The sequence below is a fragment of the Chiloscyllium plagiosum genome, unplaced genomic scaffold, assembly GCF_037043375.1.
Source record: "Chiloscyllium plagiosum isolate Xiang-an unplaced genomic scaffold, Cpla_swu_hap1 HiC_scaffold_43, whole genome shotgun sequence".
Taxonomy (NCBI): domain Eukaryota; kingdom Metazoa; phylum Chordata; class Chondrichthyes; order Orectolobiformes; family Hemiscylliidae; genus Chiloscyllium; species Chiloscyllium plagiosum.
In genome coordinates, this window is record NW_028270181.1 from 22,000,793 (window position 1) to 22,020,030 (window position 19,238).

At 43.2% G+C, this 19,238-nt stretch overlaps 1 protein-coding gene across 11 annotated transcripts in view; it reads left to right on the forward strand.

The window, feature by feature from the left end:
- Nucleotides 1–19,238, forward strand: part of ptpn20 (protein tyrosine phosphatase non-receptor type 20) — a 440,815-nt gene that overhangs the window by 82,469 nt on the left and 339,108 nt on the right. For all 11 annotated transcript variants that reach the window (XM_087982468.1, XM_087982474.1, XM_087982476.1 and 8 more), the window contains exon 4: nucleotides 9,941–10,006. In XM_087982468.1, the coding sequence (XP_087838594.1) occupies nucleotides 9,941–10,006 (66 nt within the window). The remainder of the gene's footprint in view (nucleotides 1–9,940; nucleotides 10,007–19,238) is intronic.

The following is a 19,238-nucleotide window of genomic DNA, read 5'->3' on the forward strand; positions in this document are numbered from 1 at the left end:
CTTGTTATATTATGGACCATAAATATTGGGAATGGCTGGGAAGGCAGTTCAGTGATTGTTGTGCACAGGGTTTGCTGAGATGATCTTTTTACTGATAAGAATGCTGAGGTAAGTAATCACCAACCTGACTCCCTCGTGCTTGTACTCCAGCTACAAAGAGCAAGCAAGGAATGCAGCTCCAGCAATACTCAAGCAACGTTCAGATCAAAGCAGCCATTTTGTTTGTAATGGATGTTATGGATGTTTCTTTGCCATTCTCCTCCTGTAGGTGATACCACCCCAGCACCTTGCAGAGCATGAGAAAGCATTGACTAACAAAAGGCCACTCTTTCATTTCTTTCATAGCGCCTTTAATATGCCCCAAAAGGCTACAGGCAGGCATGAGAAACCAAAAACTGAAATTGCTGGAAAAACTCAACAGGTCTGGCAGGATTTATGGAGAGAAATCAAAGCTAACATTTTGGGTCTTCTTCAGAATGTTATAAAGCAAACTTTGATCGTATACAGAGGAAACTTAATTACCCAGCATTCGATTATCCAAATTTCGGACCATCCGGCAATTTCGCAAGGTCCTGATGCTCGGCTAAACTCAGTTATGCAGCATTCGATTATCCGGAATTCGGTTAACCGAACAAAATACTCTCTGCCCGTGTCCTTTGGATAATCGAAGTTCCTCTGTACATTTAACTCGAATATGAGTTCTTCCTCAATATGAATAGACACTGGCGATTAGAAATGGCTTGCTCAAAGATGACTGAGCAAAATTCCATGATAGCCATCCGTCTTGATGGATTGTTATCTCAGCTCCTTCTTAAAGAAATAAATCAACACCGTTCCAACTGCCTTTGCTTGTCAAGTATTGAGTGTGTGCATTTTGAAGGCGATAGCTCATATTGACAATTCTTCACTTTGTGGGAAAATTACACACATTTGATAAAGGCAGTGGGGTGGGGGAATGTATGTTAAGGTGTTGACAACAACAACGGAAAAATGCGAGGCTGTCAACTAGTTTGACTTGCTCACTGCAAGCCCCTTAGTGCTACTGGAATTATTCTGTTAATAGAGGGGTTTCACCCAGGCTAATGAGCTGGCAGAAAGGACCGAGGGAGCTGAAATGAATGCACCTTCCCCATAAAGTAGCTCTCATTATAACAGAGGATTTGGCAGTCTCCCAGGCACCTTTTTATAATGAGGGCTTACTACATCTGCTCATGTTCAGTGTTTTCTATTGTTCCGGCTTGGATTGAATGTCTAAGTGAATGCTAAAATGGGTTGTGATAGAAAGGAGCTGAATTTGCACTGCGGTGATGTGCAAATTGGCCATTTTAATCAGACGTCTCATCCAGACAGAATCCTGAGCCAGATAACTTTTCATTCTGCGAAACAACAAAAAGTGTTAATTAGCATGTATATAGTTGAATCCTGATAAAATCCAAGAGTTAATGAGTGTTGAACAGCAAGGCATGTTTTCCTTCACTTTAAAGCATTGAGAAATGTTCAGGCTTTGTTTCTTCTCTGCTCTTCTATTGTTGCCTCCATATTGATTTTGTAGCACATTTTACACATTGACACTGTATATAATTACCTCAGGTTGCATTGATGTATATTAAAACTGCAATTGTTTATGAGGGCATTTAAACATACTTATAATGTGGGACTCTTTATAATAAGCAGTTTTTAAACTCTGTTTTCCTTGGATTCCTTCTGATTTTGTTTTGATGCTCACCCAGTTGATAGCAACAACCCCTTCATTACATGGTCCCTCTTTCATTGGGGAGCTAAACTACAGAATGAGGCCATTGACCATATCATGTCACAGAGTCATGCAGCACTGAAACAGACCCTTCACTCCAACCAGTCCATGCCAACCACAATCTCAAACTAAACTAGTCCCACCTGCCTGCGCTTGGCCCATATCCCTCCAAACATTTCTGATTATACTTATCCAAAATGTCTTTTAAATGTTGTAGAGTGGTGACTCTGGTTTCCAGCATCTGCAGTCCTTGTTTTTACCTACTTTTAAATGCTGTAACCTAACCCATATCCACCACTTCCTTGGGAAGTTCATTACACACACGAACCACTGTCTGTGTAATACAAAAAAAAACCCCATGGCTTTTTTCAGTCTTTTTCCCCTCGCCTTAAAAATATGTCTCATTCATTGAAAGGGCTTCCTTGGATCATAAGATTAAAATGTTACTTGCCTATTTCACCATGGAAAAAAAAAATGCACAAAGGGAGATTATGAAGTAGAAATTTTCTTTGGAAGAAGGAATTTATGAAAAAAAAACGCATTGCAAGCCCTCCAGAGAAGTTTTAGTAGGTGTATACTTGGAATGGGAGGGTTGTCTTATGGTCAGTCTGGACTCGTACCTATTGGAGTTTAAGAGAGTATGAGGCGAAAATTCAATGACACAAAGACGACCCTGATGAATCCTGAAAGACTAGTTGTGGTAAGGATGTTTCCTGTTGTGGGAGGATCGAGAACTAGTACTCATTGTTTGAAAATAAGGAGCCACCTATTTAAGACAAAGATGCAGAGACTGAGGGTGTTTGGTCTTTGGAACATAGAACATAGAACATTGAACAATACAGTGCAGAACAGGCCCTTCGACCCTCCAAGTTGTGCCGACCTGTGAATTAATCTAAGCCCATATACCCCTACACTATCCCATCATCATCCATGTGCTTATCCAAAGATTTAAACAATCTCCGTAACATGGCTGAGTTAACTACATTGGTAGGTAGGGCATTCCACATCCTTACCACTCTCTGAGTAAAGAATCTGCCTCTGACATCTATCTTAAATCTATCACCCCTCAATTTGTAGCTATACCGCATCGTACAAGCTGACATCATCAGCCTAGGAAAAAGACTTTCACTATCTACCCTATCTAATCCCTGATCATCTTGTATGTCTCTATCAAATCCCCTCTTAGCCGCCTTCTTTCCAATGAGAATAATCCAAGTCCCTCAGCCTTCCCTCCAGACCAGGCAACATCCTGGTAAATCTCCTCTGCACCTTTTCCAATGCTTCCGCACCCTTCCTGTAATGGGGGGGACTAGAACTGTACACAATATTCCAAGTTCGGCCGCACTAGCGTTTTGTATTGTTGCAGTATGACATTACGGCTCTGGAACTCAATCCCTCTACCAATAAAACCTAACACGTCATATGCCTTCTTCACAGCATGATCAACTTGAGTAGCAACTTTCAGGAATCTATGTACATGGACTCCCAAGATCCCTCCGCACATCCCTATTCCTACCCTAGTCATCCTTTTATTCCTTACATACCTATAGAAAGCTTTAGGGTTCTCCTTTATTCTACCTGCTAATGACTGCCCATGTCCTCTCTTTGCGCTTCTTAACACTCTCTTTAAATCCTTCCTAGCTAATCTGTAACTCTCCATCGCCTCCTCTGAACCATTCCGTCTCATCGTCACATAAGTCTCCTTCTTCAGCTTAACAAGAGATGCAATTTCTTTAATAAACCATGGTTCCCTTACCTTATCAGTTCCTCCCTGCCTGATAAGGACATACCTATCAAGGACATGCAATATCTGTTCCTTAAACAGCTCCACATTTCAATTGTACCCATCCCCTGCATTTTGCTACCCCATTCTCTGCATCCTCAGTCTTGCCTAATCACATTATAATTGCTTTTCCCCCATAGATAACTCTTGCCCTGTGGCATGTACCTATCCATTTCCATCGCTAAACTGAGTGTAACTGAATTATGGTCATTTTTGCCAAAATACTCAGCTATCACTAAATCAAACACCTGGCCTTTTCATTACCAAGTAACAGATTCAGTGTGGCCTCCCCTCTTGTTGGCCCTTCTACACACTGTGTCAGGAAACCCTCCTGCACACATTGGACAAAAACTGATCCATCCAGCCTACTAGAGTTATAGCATTTCCAGTCAATATTGGGGAATGACCACCCTGTTCCTTTCACTCCTGCCCAGAATCGTTTTGCCAATCCTCTCCTCCACATCCCTGTAACTCTGCAGAGGCCTATAAAAAACTCCCAGCAGTGTGACCTCTCCTCTCCTGTTTCTAACCTCAGCCCATACTACCTCAGTAGACAAGTCCTCATCAAAAGTTCTTTCAGCCACCGTTATGCTGTCCTTGACTAACAAGGCCATACCTCCCCCTCTTTTACTGCCTTCCTTGTTCTTAATACAAGATCTAAACCCTGGAACCTGCAGCATCTATTCCTGACCCTGCACTATTCATGTGTCCGAAATGGCCACAATATCGAAGTTCCAGGTACCTATCGAAGCTCACCTACCTTATTTCGGATAGTTCTGGCGTTGAAGTAGACACACTTCACTCCTTGAAAGATGATGGAAAGTCAGTGAGACTTTGCATATTTTTAAGACAAAGGCAGATAGATCTTGTCACACAAGAGGGTGAAAGATCATTGGTGTTGTGGTTCTGTTCGCCGAGCTGGAAGTTTTTGTTGCAAACGTTTCGTCCCCTGGCTAGGCGACATCATCAGTGCTTGGGAGCCTCCTGCGAAGCGCTTCTTTGATGTTTCCTCCGGTGTTTATAGTGGTCTGTCCCTGCCGCTTCCTGGACCTGGACCCAATATACCAACCGCTACAGCGGACAGCTGAAACTGACAACCGGAAGCGGCAGGGACAGACCACTATAAACACCGGAGGAAACATCAAAGAAGCGCTTCGCAGGAGGCTCCCAAGCACTGATGATGTCGCCTAGCCAGGGGACGAAACGTTTGCAACAAAAACTTCCAGCTCGGCAAACAGAACCACAGCAACGAGCACCCGAGCTACAGATCATTGGTGTTAAGCGAGAAGGTGGAGTAATCAGGTCAGCTATGATTGTGTTGACTGGTGGAGCAACAGGAACCCAGGTTCAATTCAATTTTCCGGTGACTGTCTGGGTGGAGATTGCACATTGTGTCTGTGTGGGTTTCCTCCCACAGTCCAAAGATATGGGTTAGCCATGTGAAATGCAGGGTTACAGGGTTAGGGAAGGGGGTGGGTCTGGGTGGGAAGCTTTTTGGATGTCAATATGGACTTAATGGGCTGAATGGCCTGCTTCCACACTGTACGGCTTCTGTGACCTCCCTGCTGCTGATCTTCAGCTTCAGCTGGTTTCTGCTCATTAAGAGTCCAAGGGACAGTGATGATATAAACAAACAGCTTATCCTTTGGTGGTTGAACACCACTGGACACCAAAAGAACCCTTTCACTGGTCTTCAAAGACTGACATCCATCTGGGCCGATTCACGTGGCCTTAGTTTGATAATGCACCAGAAAGGTAGTGACTCTGACAGTGCAGCACTCTCTCCCTTAACTCTGCAATTAAGTGTCAGCCTGAATGAGATACATAGACAGAAGCATGTATGTTATGTGTATTCATTCACAGAATGTGGATTGCACTGGCTGGGCCAACACCTATTACACATCCCTTAGAAGGTAGTGGAGAGCTGCTTTCTTGAATCATTGCACTCTAATTGTTGTAGGTATACTCACAATGCCATTAAGGTGGGAGGTCTAGGATTTTAACCAATGACACTGAAGAGATGGTGATATATTTCCAGTATGCATCTTGTCCTGTTACTAAACTTGCAGGAGGTGGTGTTCCCAAATATCTGTTGCCTTGTCCTTCTAGATGCTAGTATTATGTTGGAAGGTGCTGCTGAGGGAGCCTTGGTGATCAGATGGGCCAATGGGCCGAGGAGTGGCAGTTGGAGTTTAATTTAGATAAATGCGAGGTGCTGCATTTTGGAAAAGCAAATTAGAGCAGGACTTATACACTTAATGGTAAGGTCCTGGGGAGTGTTGCTGAACAGAGACCTTGGAGTGCAGGTCCATAGTTCCTTGAATGGAGAGTCGCAGGTAGGTAGGATAGTGAAGAAGGTGTTTGGTATGCTTTCCTGTATTGGTCAGATATTTAGTGTAGAGTTTAGAGGTCATGTTTTATTTGTACAGTACGTTGGTTAGGCCATTTTTGGAATATTGCGTACAATTCTGGTCTCCTTCCTATCAGAAACATGCTGTGAAACTTGAAAGGATTCAGAAAAGATTTACAAGGATGTTGCCAGGGTTGGATGTTTTGAGCTGTAGGGAGATGCTGAATAGGCTGGGGCTGTTTTCCCTGGAGCGTCAGAGGCTGAGGGGTGACCTTATAGAGGTTGATAAAATAATGAGGGGCATGAATAGGGTAAATAGAGAAAGTATTTTCCTTGGGTTGGGGAAGTACAGAACTAAAGGGCATAGGTTTAGGGTGGGAGGGGAAAGATATACAAGGGACCTAAGGGGCAACCTTTCACACAGAGGGTGGTACGTGTATGGAATGAGCTGCCAGAGGAAGTGATGGAGGCTGGTACAATTGCAACATTTCCAGAGCATCTGGATTCTGGATGAGTACATGAATAGGAAGGGTTTAGAGGGATATGGGCCAAGTGCTGATAAATGGGACTAGGTTAGGTTAGGATATCTGGTTGGCATGGACGAGTTGGACCGAAGGGTCTGTTTCCGTGCTGTACATCTCTATGACTCTCTGATTCTCTGGCACATCTGTAGATGGTACACACTGCTGCTATGCTCACTGGCACAGTGTTAGTTAACCTTCATTGACAATTCCACACCCATCAAAGCTGCAAAGGGCATTTGCACTTCTCTGTTCATCTTTACTTCTACAGCAGGAAGGTCCTTCATTCCTGAACATGTTTAGGGAGACTGTGCATCTCAGTCAGGAAAGGTTCATGAGTGAGAAACATGGGACACCTTAGACCTGTGAAGGGAGTCTCTGAAGATCTCAAACAGAAATTGTTGTAGAAACACAGCAGGTCTGGCACCATTTGTGGAGAGAAAGCAGAGTTAATGTTTTGGATCCCGTCTCCCCCTTTTCGAATGAGGGTCTGAAGAAGTATCACTAGACCTGAAACATTAACTCTGCCTCCTCTCCACAGATGTTGCCTGACTTGCTGAGTGTCCTCAGCAATTTCTATTTTGGATTTCCAACATTCAGAATCCCTATGTGTGGAAAGAGGCCATTCAGCCCATCGAGTCCACACCTACCCTCCGAAGAGCTCTCTACCCAAAACCACGCCCGTCCTATCCCTGTATTTTCCATGGCTAACCCACCTAGCCTGCACATCCTGGACACTATGGGGCAATTTAGCATGGCCACCCCACCTAACCTGCTGATGGATTGTGGGAGGAAACCCACACAGACACTGGGAGAATGTGCAAACTCCACACAGATGGTCGCCTGAGACTGGAATCGAACCCGGGTTCCTGGTGCTGTGAGGCAGCAGTGCTAATCACTGAGCCACCATGCCACACCTTTGTTTTACATCTGAAGCTCAGCTTTTGCTGTCATTTTGGATCGTGTCAGAGAGATGGGGAAGAATGAAAAAAGAATCAGGTAGAAAGGAAAGCGGGGCAACAATAACCTGGCAGAGAAAGGAGACCATAAGATGTTGGAACAGAAGTAGGCCATTCAACCCATCAAATCTGCTGCACCATTCAATGAGATTGAAGCTGATCAGATAATCCTCAACTCCACCTCCCTGTCTTTTTCACATTTGATTCTCTTCCTGATTAAACATCTGTCTGTCTCAACCTTGGACATACTTAGAGACTTCCACAGATTCACAATCTCTTGACTGAAGAAATCCTTCTTCATCTCTGTCCAATCTGAGCCACCTCTTACCCTGAAGTTACATCCTCCGGTTCTAGGCTCTTCCATCTTTCCACATCTACCCTGTCAAGTCCCCTAGGAACCTTGGAGATCACAGCGGGTCAGGCAGCATCCATTGGAGAGAGAGCAACCTAACGTTTCAAATCTTCATCAGAGCTTCAGCTGACCCGCTCTGATCTCTAGCCTCTGTAGTCATTTACTCCCCTAAGAATGGTGTATAGTTCAAAAAGGGCACCTCCCAATGACTTGAAGTCCAATGAGAATAAGCACAAGAAATATACTGGTGACCATCAAGAGTCGACATGCTTCTTTTGTGCTTGACTTATGTGTGGGGGACGCTGACTGGTGCAAGGCAGTCCAGAACCGAATACACCTCAAGTTTACTGCAGAAAGTAAACTAAACGGCTGCTAATTAAAAGCCATTTGCCTCACTTCCTTCAGTGGAAGTTGGAACTATCTCCGATGGCTGATACATTGCAGTGACTGTTACCTCAGAATTGATGGTGATGAGGAGGGAAAAAGATTGGGAAAAATTATTCCTTTCTGCGATTCAACGCTGCGGCAGACCTGTCCTGTGAAGCATACATCTTGCTCTTCTGGAAGAAAAGGACAGTTTTAGTTTGGCTGGGACAAAGCATAGTCCGACTGACATTCTGAAGCGGTCTTAACTCTCAACTGTGAGAGGGAATTCCTTTTGGAATGTCAGTGACTGAGGAGAGAACTCTCTGCACGGAGTGCTGGGTGTGAATAGCAGCACACTGAAGCTTATCGTCTTGCAGTGATTTCCCAGCATGAGAAATGACAAATACTTGATGGCACAGTTGGTATGCCGTTGCCTAGGAGACCGTTGAGATCAGTGCATAAAAAAGCTGTCAGAGTTAATACGAGCACCATACTGGACTTTATCTAAATTAGGTGGATGGGGTAAATATGAACACTATCTGTCTTGAAGTTTATTTTCCAAAAGGCAGAAAAAAGAAGGATGTTTTGATTTGTTCCTGTCAGTCAGATCTGAATTTCTGTAAAAGGCTTTCTCAGTCTACATAAGCAGGTAGGAAGACAGGGGACCAGCCTCATTGGCAATTTTACACAGATTCACTGCCCTTAACCATTTCATCATAATTCTCATTGAATATAATTACCATCCAAAGCTGAAGTAATCCTCCTTGTTAAACGATTGCCAATATCATGCAATAATAGCACTCACAGAATCAAAGACCCTGGGTTTGTCTCACAAAATTAAATAATCTCCTTAATCAGGTGTAGCACATCAATGATTATAGAAGAGATATGAATCATTATAATAGTTATGTTATTTTTTTCCTATCCATCCAGACGGACAGATGCTAAGACTGTGTTTAATTTCTAGCATCCTTCAAATTTCAGTGCATTGAGTTTAGGAGTTGAGAGGTCATATTGAGGCTGTACAGGAAATGGTTAGACCACTTTTGTAATACTGGATTCATTTCTGCTCTCCCTGCTCTTGGAAGATTTACAGGGATGTTGCCGGGTTGGAGGGTTTGAATATAAGGAGAGGCTGAATAGACTGGGGCTGTTTTCCCTGGAGCATCGGAAGCTGAGGGGTGACCTTATAGAGGTTTATAAAATCATGAGGGGCATGGATAGGATAAATAGTCAAGGTCTTTTCCCTGGAGTGGGGGAGTCCGGAACTCGAGGGCATAGGTTTAAAGTGAGAGGACAAAGATATAAAAGGGACCTAAGGAGCAATTTTTTCATACAGAGGGTGGTGCATGTATGGAATAAGCTGCCAGAGGAAGTGGCAGAAGCTGGTACTAATAAAGCATTTAAAAGGCATTTGTATGGGTATATGAATAGGAAGGGTTTAAAAGGATATGGCCAAATGCTGGCAAATGGGACGAGGTTAATTTAAGATATTTGGTCAGAATTGGACCGAAGGGTCTGTATCCATGCTATACATCTCTATGACTCAATAAATGTACAAAACAATCCTTTCCCTGTACACTTGTGTTAAATTTACATTGAAATGCCTGATCCAGATATTGCTTGCTTTGCAAAGGGATGGTTCAATAGGTTGTTGTTTGGTCTTATGCACTGCCTGTCTTCCAAGACTGTTGCTTTTAATGCCCTGAGTTTCAGGAATATTACTGCAAAGGGGAATCCTCACTGTATCCCCTGCCAAACAGGAGCTGCAAACTTGCTTTCTCTTTGAATCCCTGTCAGGTGTCTGGTTCATGTGGTGATGGCTGTTTCACCTTGTTTGTCTTTTGCCCCTTCAGATGCATTTGTACTCACTGGGAATGACCCTGTACTGGGCAGCTGACTACCACCTTCCTGAAACACAGGTGAGACTTGCTCAACTTGGAGAGTGAATCCAAGAGAAGTGCTAAATTGAATTCAGCCCTTCCACTGTTTGGGAAAATGAACAGTATGCATTTTGTCTTGTTCTAAATAAACCAAACTGACCCTGTTAACACTTGTATCTTTTTCTATTCAGAAATATTAAGCTCCAGAGATGGTTCAGGAGAAATTTACCAGGATGTTACTGTGTATAGAAGATTTGAGTTATAAAGAAAGGCTGGGAATTTTTCACTGGAATGTAAGAGGTTGCAAGGTGACTTTATAAAGCTTTTTAAAATCATGTTGAGTATAGATAGGGTTAATAGGAGTTGTCTTTATCCTAGGATGGGGGATTTTAAGACTAGGGGGCTTATTTTTAGGGTGAAAGGAGAAAGAATTTAAAAAGGCATGAAGGGAAATCTTTTACACAGAGGGTTCTTCACGTATGGATAAACTTCCAGAGGAAGTGGTAAATGTAGGTACAGTTATAACATTTTAAAGACACTTAGATAGATACATGAGTAGGAAAGGTTTGAAGGGATATGGACCAGGGGCAGCCAGGTGAAATTAGTTAGTTTGAGATTATATTTAGCATAGACTGTTTAGATTGAAGGGTCTATTTCTGTGCTGCATGACTCTATGACTCTAGGACTCTGTGATACCTGTGTGATTGCTGTGTATTAAAGTGTGTGATTGCTAAAGGTGTTTTCAATTCCTTGAGAATTCTTTGACTCTGCATCAATTATGTCCTCCAAACTGCCCATGAAGGTAGCTCCAAGCCTCTCCTTGAATACAACTTGGCTTGCTAGGTCCTATCAGAAGGCAGGTAAGAGTCAGTCAGATTGCTCTGGGTCTAGAGGGATATGTAGTCCAAACCTAGTAAGGTCAGTTGAGTTTCTGTCCACGAAGTACATCACCAGTAATTTTATGGTGACCATTACTAATACAAGCTTTTACTCCAGACTGGTTAAGTTCAATTTAAGTTCATCAGCTGCTGTAGTGGGGTGGAATTTGACCTCTCATTCCAGATCATTATCCCTCACCATCCCCCAACAGGATTACTAATCCAGTTACTGAATCACTACCCCAATCTCTCCCTATCTTTCTCTCTCTCTTTCTCTCATATGAACGATGGTGATGTTAGCTTTCTAATGACATATCAAGAAATCTAGCCACATCTAGAAATTATTGTTGGCGATGTTAGAACATGCAGCACAATTTCAGAACGAGACAAAATGCTTCATGAAGCAGCTTTAAATTACAATTGACATTGCCATGTAGAAAGTCAATTTTCTCACAGCAACCTCCCACAAACAGAATTTTTTTTTTGCTTAGTGTTTGTTGAATGAGTGTTAAATGTGATGGGAGAGAAGTCACTAGCATCCCAAATAATGCCATGGATTGTTTATCCTCTCTTGGCCATAGATCAAGGCTACAGTTTGACGTCTGAAAGATGGCGCCTCTGACAGATTATTTTGTGATTCTTTCCCAAGATGAGGGTTTTGTTAGTGAGGCCAGCGTGTATTTCTTCTCTCAAATGGTCCTTGAGAAACTGGGGGAGGGATATCTTCCTGATGCAGTCTGTCTAGGATATTTACACCCAAAGGGCTGTTTTGGAATGGATTCCAGGATTTTGACCGAGTCACAGTGAAGGAACAGCAGTATATTCCCAAGTCAGGATGGTGTGGGACTTGGAGGGGAACTTGCAGGTGAGAGTGTTCCCTTGCATCAACATTCCAATGCATTTGATAGGAATAATTATCAAACAAAACAAGATTTTGATACAGGAGGTGGATTCATAAAATCCCTATAGGGTGGAAGCAGGCCATTTGGCCCACTGAATCCACACCGACCCTCCAGTGGTCATCTCTCTCGGACCCACTCCATTGCTGTAACCCTGCATTTCTCCTGGCCAATTTACCTAATCTGCACATCTATGTACTGTGGGAGGAAACCGGAGCACTCGGAGGAAACCCATGCAGAGAACGTGCAAACTCCACACAGTCAGTCACCCGTGGGTGGAAGTGAATCTGGGTTGGTGCTGTTAACCACTGATCCCGTTGGTGTGAATTAAAGGGCTGAAATGGAGGAGGAGATAGACTTTGAAGAGTCGTAGTCAAAATGAAAGCTAATGTAAGACATCAAGAACTCTGGTGGAACTTGATATATGATGGGATATGTAGAGCAGTGAGCTCTCAATGGGTTTTACTTCACGTGATGTGGGAGGCAGGCCAGGAGTTTGGTAAAATAGGTAAAAAGACATTATTCAATGTTCAGCAGCATGAAATGAAATAGGATGATGCAACAAAGGTGTAAGGTGGAGATCTTATCAATGATGGGTTAAGAGGTTAGAAGCTCATTTCAATATCAGATAGGACACTGACACTGCAAAGGATTTGGTTTTGCCTCAAGCATTAGCCAGGGAGATGGATGGAAATGCTGCAGGGGGCATGGAGTTTGTGGAATGCACTGAAGAGAATGGTTTCAACCTTCCAGTATTGAATTGGAGGGAAGGTGTGTTCATCCAGTGCCTGATGCCAAACAAGCAGACTGTCCTTTCTGAGATGGTGCAGATGAGCTGGGTACTGTCAACAGAAATGTGAAAAATGATGCCGGGTTTTCAAACAGTGTTGTCGGTGGGCTGCATACAGAGTAGAATTAGGAAGGGAGCACAGATAGATTAGACAAATAGGGAAAAGGTGCAGGCCATTTGACCCATCAAATTTCTTCTGCTATACACCAGCTCCTGATTGATCTTAGACCTCAACATAAGTTTCCTGCACCATCCTCATTTCCTTTGATGTTCTTAATATCAATACATCTATTGATCTCTACCTTAGACATAGTCAATGACTAAGTTTTCACAGCCTTCTGCGGTGGAGGATTCCAAAGATTCACCATCCTCTGAAAGAAGAAATTCCTCCTCATTTTGGTTACTCAATGGACTACCCCTTGTTCTGAGACTCTGTCCCCTGGTTCTCAACCCCGCCACTCCCTAATCATCTTGCAAGGGGAAACATCCTTCTTGCATCTGCCCTGTTGAGCCCTGTAACAATTTTGTAAGTGTCAATGAGATCACTTCTCATTCTTCTAAGTTCCGAACAGTATAGGTCCAGGCTCCTTAATCTCTCTACATAGGACACTCCCACCATCCCAGGAATCATTCCAGTTAACATGCATTGCATGGTCTCAATGGCTAGTATATGCTTCCTCAGGTTAGAAGACCAAAACCATATACAGTACTATAATTGTGCTCTCTCCAATTGCAGCAAGTCTATTTGTGTTCGTGGGGAACTCCAGAGGTAAGGATATGACAGTGGGAGGAGAAGCCAGCGCTTTGGTTATGATTAATTAGAGAGGAATGGAATGAGGCAAGGGGAATTTCACCTAAGTGGACAATAGGGGGAGGTGTGGGAGGAGGATGACGTGATTAGCCTCGTTGGTGGACAGATTGAGAAAGGCAAGGAGGGAAAGTTAATTGTTGTGTTATTTGTGACTTTAAGTGTTGTGTGTGACAGAAAGCTGATCAGAGAAGTTGCTGCAAAGGTGGACTCTGGACAACAAACATGTAAAGTTGACTCGTGCAAGTTTTTTTTTTGGGTAATGAATTTGAGTTAGTACTTGTATAGAATGCAGAAAGCATCATAATGAGAAAAGTGCCTTATTTCCCTGATTGAGAAAATGGAATATAGATCAGCTGTGCTTTCAGTCTTGCACCTTTTTGTGTTTACTCATCTGTTGACAAAACCCATCTTCTGCCGACAAGTCCAACTTACACCTGCTGTGTGAACATATTTTCATCTCTTGATGCTCTGCTATATTAAATTATTATAGCTTTCAGTTAAGAGCACTCACCTTCTCTGTCTTTTGCACCATAATATTTTCTGTGGTTGTCCTGTTTACATTGAAAGCTAAACCAGGTTTGAACTCTCAATTAGCAACCCAATGGGAGGCAAAAATGCAGAAGTCTAATTAATATTCAATAACTATAAAAATTATTAATGTCACAATACAGAGCCCCCACCAACTTCACCATTGCTGACCAAAGCCTTGTGCTGTCAGCTTTCATATCTTTTTTTGTTTCGTTACTATGTTCAAAATAGTAACGAAACAAAATCTTTTGAGTCTATCTGAGAGAACACATCCAAAGGGAGTCACCTCCAGTTGATATGTTAATTTAAAAAAAAAGTTATTCATTCATGGGATGAGAGCACCACTGGCTGGGTCAGCATTTATTGCCCATCTCTAATTGCCCAGAGGGCAGTTGAAAGTCAACCTCATTGCTGTGGATCTGGAGTCCCATGTAGGCCAGACCAGACAAGGATTAGAGACAACAAAACTGCAGATGCCGGAACCCAAAGTAGACAGGCAGGAGGCTGGAAGAACACAGCAATGGCCGTTTCTTTCCCTAAAGAGGCGGCATGGTGGCTCAGTGGTTAGCACTACTGCCTCACAGCGCCAGGCACCCGGGTTCAATTCCAGCCTCAGGTCATAGAGTCACAGAGATGTACAGCATGAAAACAGACCCTTCGGTCCAACCTGTCCATGCCGACCAGATATCCCAACCCAATCTAGTCCCACCTGCCAGCACCCGGCCCATATCCCTCCAAACCCTTCCTATTCATATACCCATCCAAATGCCTCTTGATTGTTGCAATTGTACTAGCCTCCACCACTTCCTCTGGCAGCTCATTCCATACGTGTACCACCCTCTGTGCGAAAAAATTGCCCCTTAGGTCTCTTTTATATCTTTCCCCTCTCACCCTAAACCTATGCCCTCTAGTTTTGGACTCCCCAACCCCAGGGAAAAGACTTTGCCTATTTACCCTATCCATGCCCCTCATAATTTTGTAAACCTCTATAAGGTCACCCCTCAACATCTGATGCTCCAGGGAAAACAGCCCCAGCCTGTTCAGCCTCTCCCTATAGCTCAAATTCTCCAACCCTGGCAACATCCTTGTAAATCTTTTCTGAACCCTTTCAAGTTTCACTACATCTTTCCAATAGGAAGGAGACCAGAATTGCACACAATATTCCAACAGTGGCCTAACCAATGTCCTGTACAGCAGCAACATGACCTCCTAACTCCTGTATTCAATATTCTGACCAATAAAGGAAAGCATACCAAACGCCTTCTTCACTATCCTATCTACCTGCGACTCCACTTTCAAGGAGCTATGAACCTGTATTCCAAGGTCTCTTTGTTCAGCAACACTCCCTAGGAACTTACCATTAAGTGTATATGTCCTGCTAAGATTTGCTTTCCCAAAATGCAGCATCGCACATTTTACTCCATCGGCCATTTCTCAGCCCATTGGCCCATCTGGTCCAGATCCTGTTATAATCTGAGGTAACCCTCTTCGCTGTCCACTACACCTCCAATTTTGGTGTCATCTGCAAACGTACTCACTGTACCTCTTATGCTCGCATCCAAATCATTTATGTAAATGACAAAAGGTAGAGGGCCCAGCACCGATCCTTGTGGCACTCCACTCGTCACATGCAAAACATTCATTTAGTTTCTCCCCAATTTTCTGTGGCTCCACACAAAGGCTGCCTTGCTGATCTTTGAGGGGTCCTATTCTCTCCCTAGTTACCCTTTTTTCCTTAATATATTTGTAAAAACCCTTTGGATTCTCCTTAATTGTATTTGCCAAATTTATCTCATGTCCCCGTTTTGCCCTCCTGATTACCCTTTTAAATATATTGCTATTGTCTTTATACTCTTCTAAGGATTCACTTGATCTATCCTGTCTATGCTTCATTCTTTTTCTGAACCAAAACCTCAATTTCTTTAGTCATCCAACATTCCCTATATTTACCAGCCTTTGCTTTCAGGAATATACTTTCTCTGGATTGTCTTTATCTCATTTCTGAAGGCTTCCTGTTTTCCAGCCGTCCCTTTACCTGCGAACAACTGCCCCCAATCAGCTTTTGAAAGTTCTTGCCTAATACCGTCAAAATTAGCCTTTCTCCAATTTAGAACTTTTAGATTTGGTCTATCCTTTTCCATCTCTATTTTAAATCTAATAGAATTATGGTCGCTAGTCCCAAAGTGCTCCCCCACTGACACCTCAGACACCTGCCTTGCCTTATTTCCCAAGTGTAGGTCAAGTTTTGTACCTTCTCTATTAGGTACATCCACATACTGAATCGGAAAATTTTCTTGTACACACTTAACAAATTCTTCTCCATCTAAACTCTTAACACAATAGCAGTCCCAGTCTATGGTTGGAAAGTTAAAATCCCCTAACATAATCACCTTATTATTCTTTTAGATAGCTGAGATCTCTTTCCAAATTTGTTTCTCAATTTCCCTCTGACTATTAGGAGGTCTATAATACAATCTCAAGAAGGTGATCATCCTTTTCTTATTTCTCAGTTCCCCCCAAATAACTTCCCTGGAGCATTTCCAGTAACATCCACCCTCAGCACAGCTATCCCTTATCAAAATGCTACCCCTTATCAAAAACACCACTCCCCCTCCTCTCTTGCCTCCCTTTCTATCCTTCCTGTAACATTTGTATCCTGGAACATTAAGCTGCCAGTCCTGCCCATCCCTGAGCCATGTTTCTGTAATTGTTATCCCAGTCCCATGTTCCTAACCATGCTCAGAGTTCACCTGCCTTCCCTGTTCTGCCCCTTGCACCGAAATAAATGCAGTTTAATTTATTAGTCCTACCTTGTCCCTGCCTGTCCTGAATGTTTGACTCACTTCTGTCCTCAACTGTACCCGTCTCAGATTGATCTCTTTCCTCACTATCTACTTGGGTCCAACCCCTCTACCTTACTAGTTTAAATCCTCCCGAGCAGTTCCAGCAAATTTCCCTGCCAGTATATTAGTCCCCTTCCAATTTAGGTGCAATCCGCCCTTCTCGTACAGGTCACTTCTACCCCAAAAGAGATTCCAATGGTCCAAAAATGTGAATCCTTCTCCCATACACCAGCTCCTCAGCCATGCATTTATCTGCTCTATCCTCCTATTCCTGCCCTCACTAGCTCATAGCACTGGGAGTAATCCAGATATTACTACTCTCGAGGACTACCTTTTTAAATTCCTGCCTAACTCTCTGTAATCTCCCTTTAGACTCTCAACCTTTTCCCTTCCTATGTCGTTGGTTCCAATGTGGACAATGACCTCTTGCTGGCCCCTCTCCTCTGTGAGAACATTCTGCACCCGCTCTGAGACATCCTTGATCCTGGCACCAGGGAAGCAACACACCATTCTGCTTTTTCACTGCTGGCCACAGAAATGTCTGTCTGTACCTTGGACTAGAGAATCCCCTAACACAATTGATCTCTTGGAATCTGACGTACCCCTTGATGCATTAGAGTCAGTCTCAATACCAGAAACTTGGCTGTTCGTGCTATATTCCCCCGAGAATCCATCACCCCTACATTTTCCAAAACAGGATACTTGTTTGAAATCGGAATAACCACAAAAGACTCCTGCACTAGCTGCCTACCTCTTACCCTTCCTGGAGTTAACCCATCTCTGTGACTGTATCTGAGACTTTCCCCCCTTCCTATAACTGCCATCCATCACATACTGTTGCTGTTGCAAATTCCTCATTGCTTCTAACTGTCTCTCTAACGGATCCATTCGATCTGTTAAGATTCGCAACCAACATCATTTATTGCAGATATAATCCGCTATAACCCTTAAACACTCTTTAAACTCCCATATCTGACAAGAAGCACATATCACTCTACAAAAGGCCATTTTTGCTTCTTCACAATCTACAAACCCAGAAAATAACACCGTCTTAATCCTCTACAAACACTGCCCCAGTTGGATTAATAGTTATGGCTTATATTTTAAGTTTAATCAAAAGACATATCTCCAAAAACATACGATCAAGAAAGAACCCACTTTACTCACTACTGCAGACTTTCTGTAGGTCACACTTAAAACAACAATACACTTACCTGCTTCTGTGCTGTGAACTTCACCCAACTGTGCCTCCAAGATCAGTTGTGAATTTCACTGTTTGTTAATTTTCCCAGACGCACTCTGATGTCCAGCGATACATGGATTCAAACAGCAAAGGCAGTGTCCGTTTCTTTCTCTCTTTCTCTCCTGCACTGACCTCACCATGTGCTTCATTTGTCTGTTCTTTTCCCTTTTAAAATTGCTGTTGTTTTGACTTTTTATTTTCCAAAGTTCCCAAACAATGCAACAGCATATAAAACAGTAATTGCTGCTCCTGGAATTCAAGGAATTCACCTCCAACACCTAAAATACCTCAAAAAAGGAGCAGTTTTTACAGCCAGAACTTTTTCCCGTCCTCCATCTTGGATTACCCAGAAGGGGACTGTCTGTGTGGAGTTTACACATTCTCCCTGTGTCTGCATAGGTTTCCTCCGGGTGCTTTAGTTTCCTCCCACAGTCCAAAGATGTGCAGGTTAGGTGGATTGACCATGCTGAATTGCCCATAGTATAGGTGCATTAGTCAGGGGTAAATATAGGGGAATGGGTCTGGGTGGGTTACTCTTTGGAGGTTCGGTGTGGACTTTTTGGGCTGAAGGGCCTGTTTCCATACTGCAGGGAACCTACTCTAATCTAAACTAAATGGATTTTCTAACAATTGATTTATGATCATCATTAACATCTTAATTCCAGATTTTAATTGAATTCAAATTCCATCTAGCATGGTTGGATTTGAACCTGGGACAGTTGAACATTGAAAGGGTCTCTGAATGAATAGACAGCAATCATATCACTAGGCTATTGCCTGTCTATGGGTAGGACTTCCACCCTCATCAGAGAGTCAGTCTGTCTCTAAACGCTTGAGGCCAATTTAGTGGGCACCATTTATGGCCCCAGGGAACAGTGAGCCATGGTAACTGCTTGAGCTAGTCGCACTGCTCATCAAAGATGGGCCATTCTGCCCGACAATATAATAAGTCTGGTACTTGGGAACTACCTTGGGGACCCTTGGGCCACTTGTAAAATGCTGGTGGTGGCGCATGACTAGCCGTGAGCCCACAATTTGGTGGGCACTTAAGGGCCAAAATTGAGGCAGGTTATGACATGCACAGTGCTGATGCTATGGTGCCCACCATTTCTGGGGTGGGGTTGTGGGGAAATGTGTGCCTGAAGGGACTGTAAAATTCCACATAATGATTCATTCCTGCTATTAGAAATGGCGAAATGTTTTTCAGGGAAACTACATGCTCTCATCAAGAGAATCAAGGACATTTTAACGCAATGTTTTGGAAGTGTGTAATTGTTCT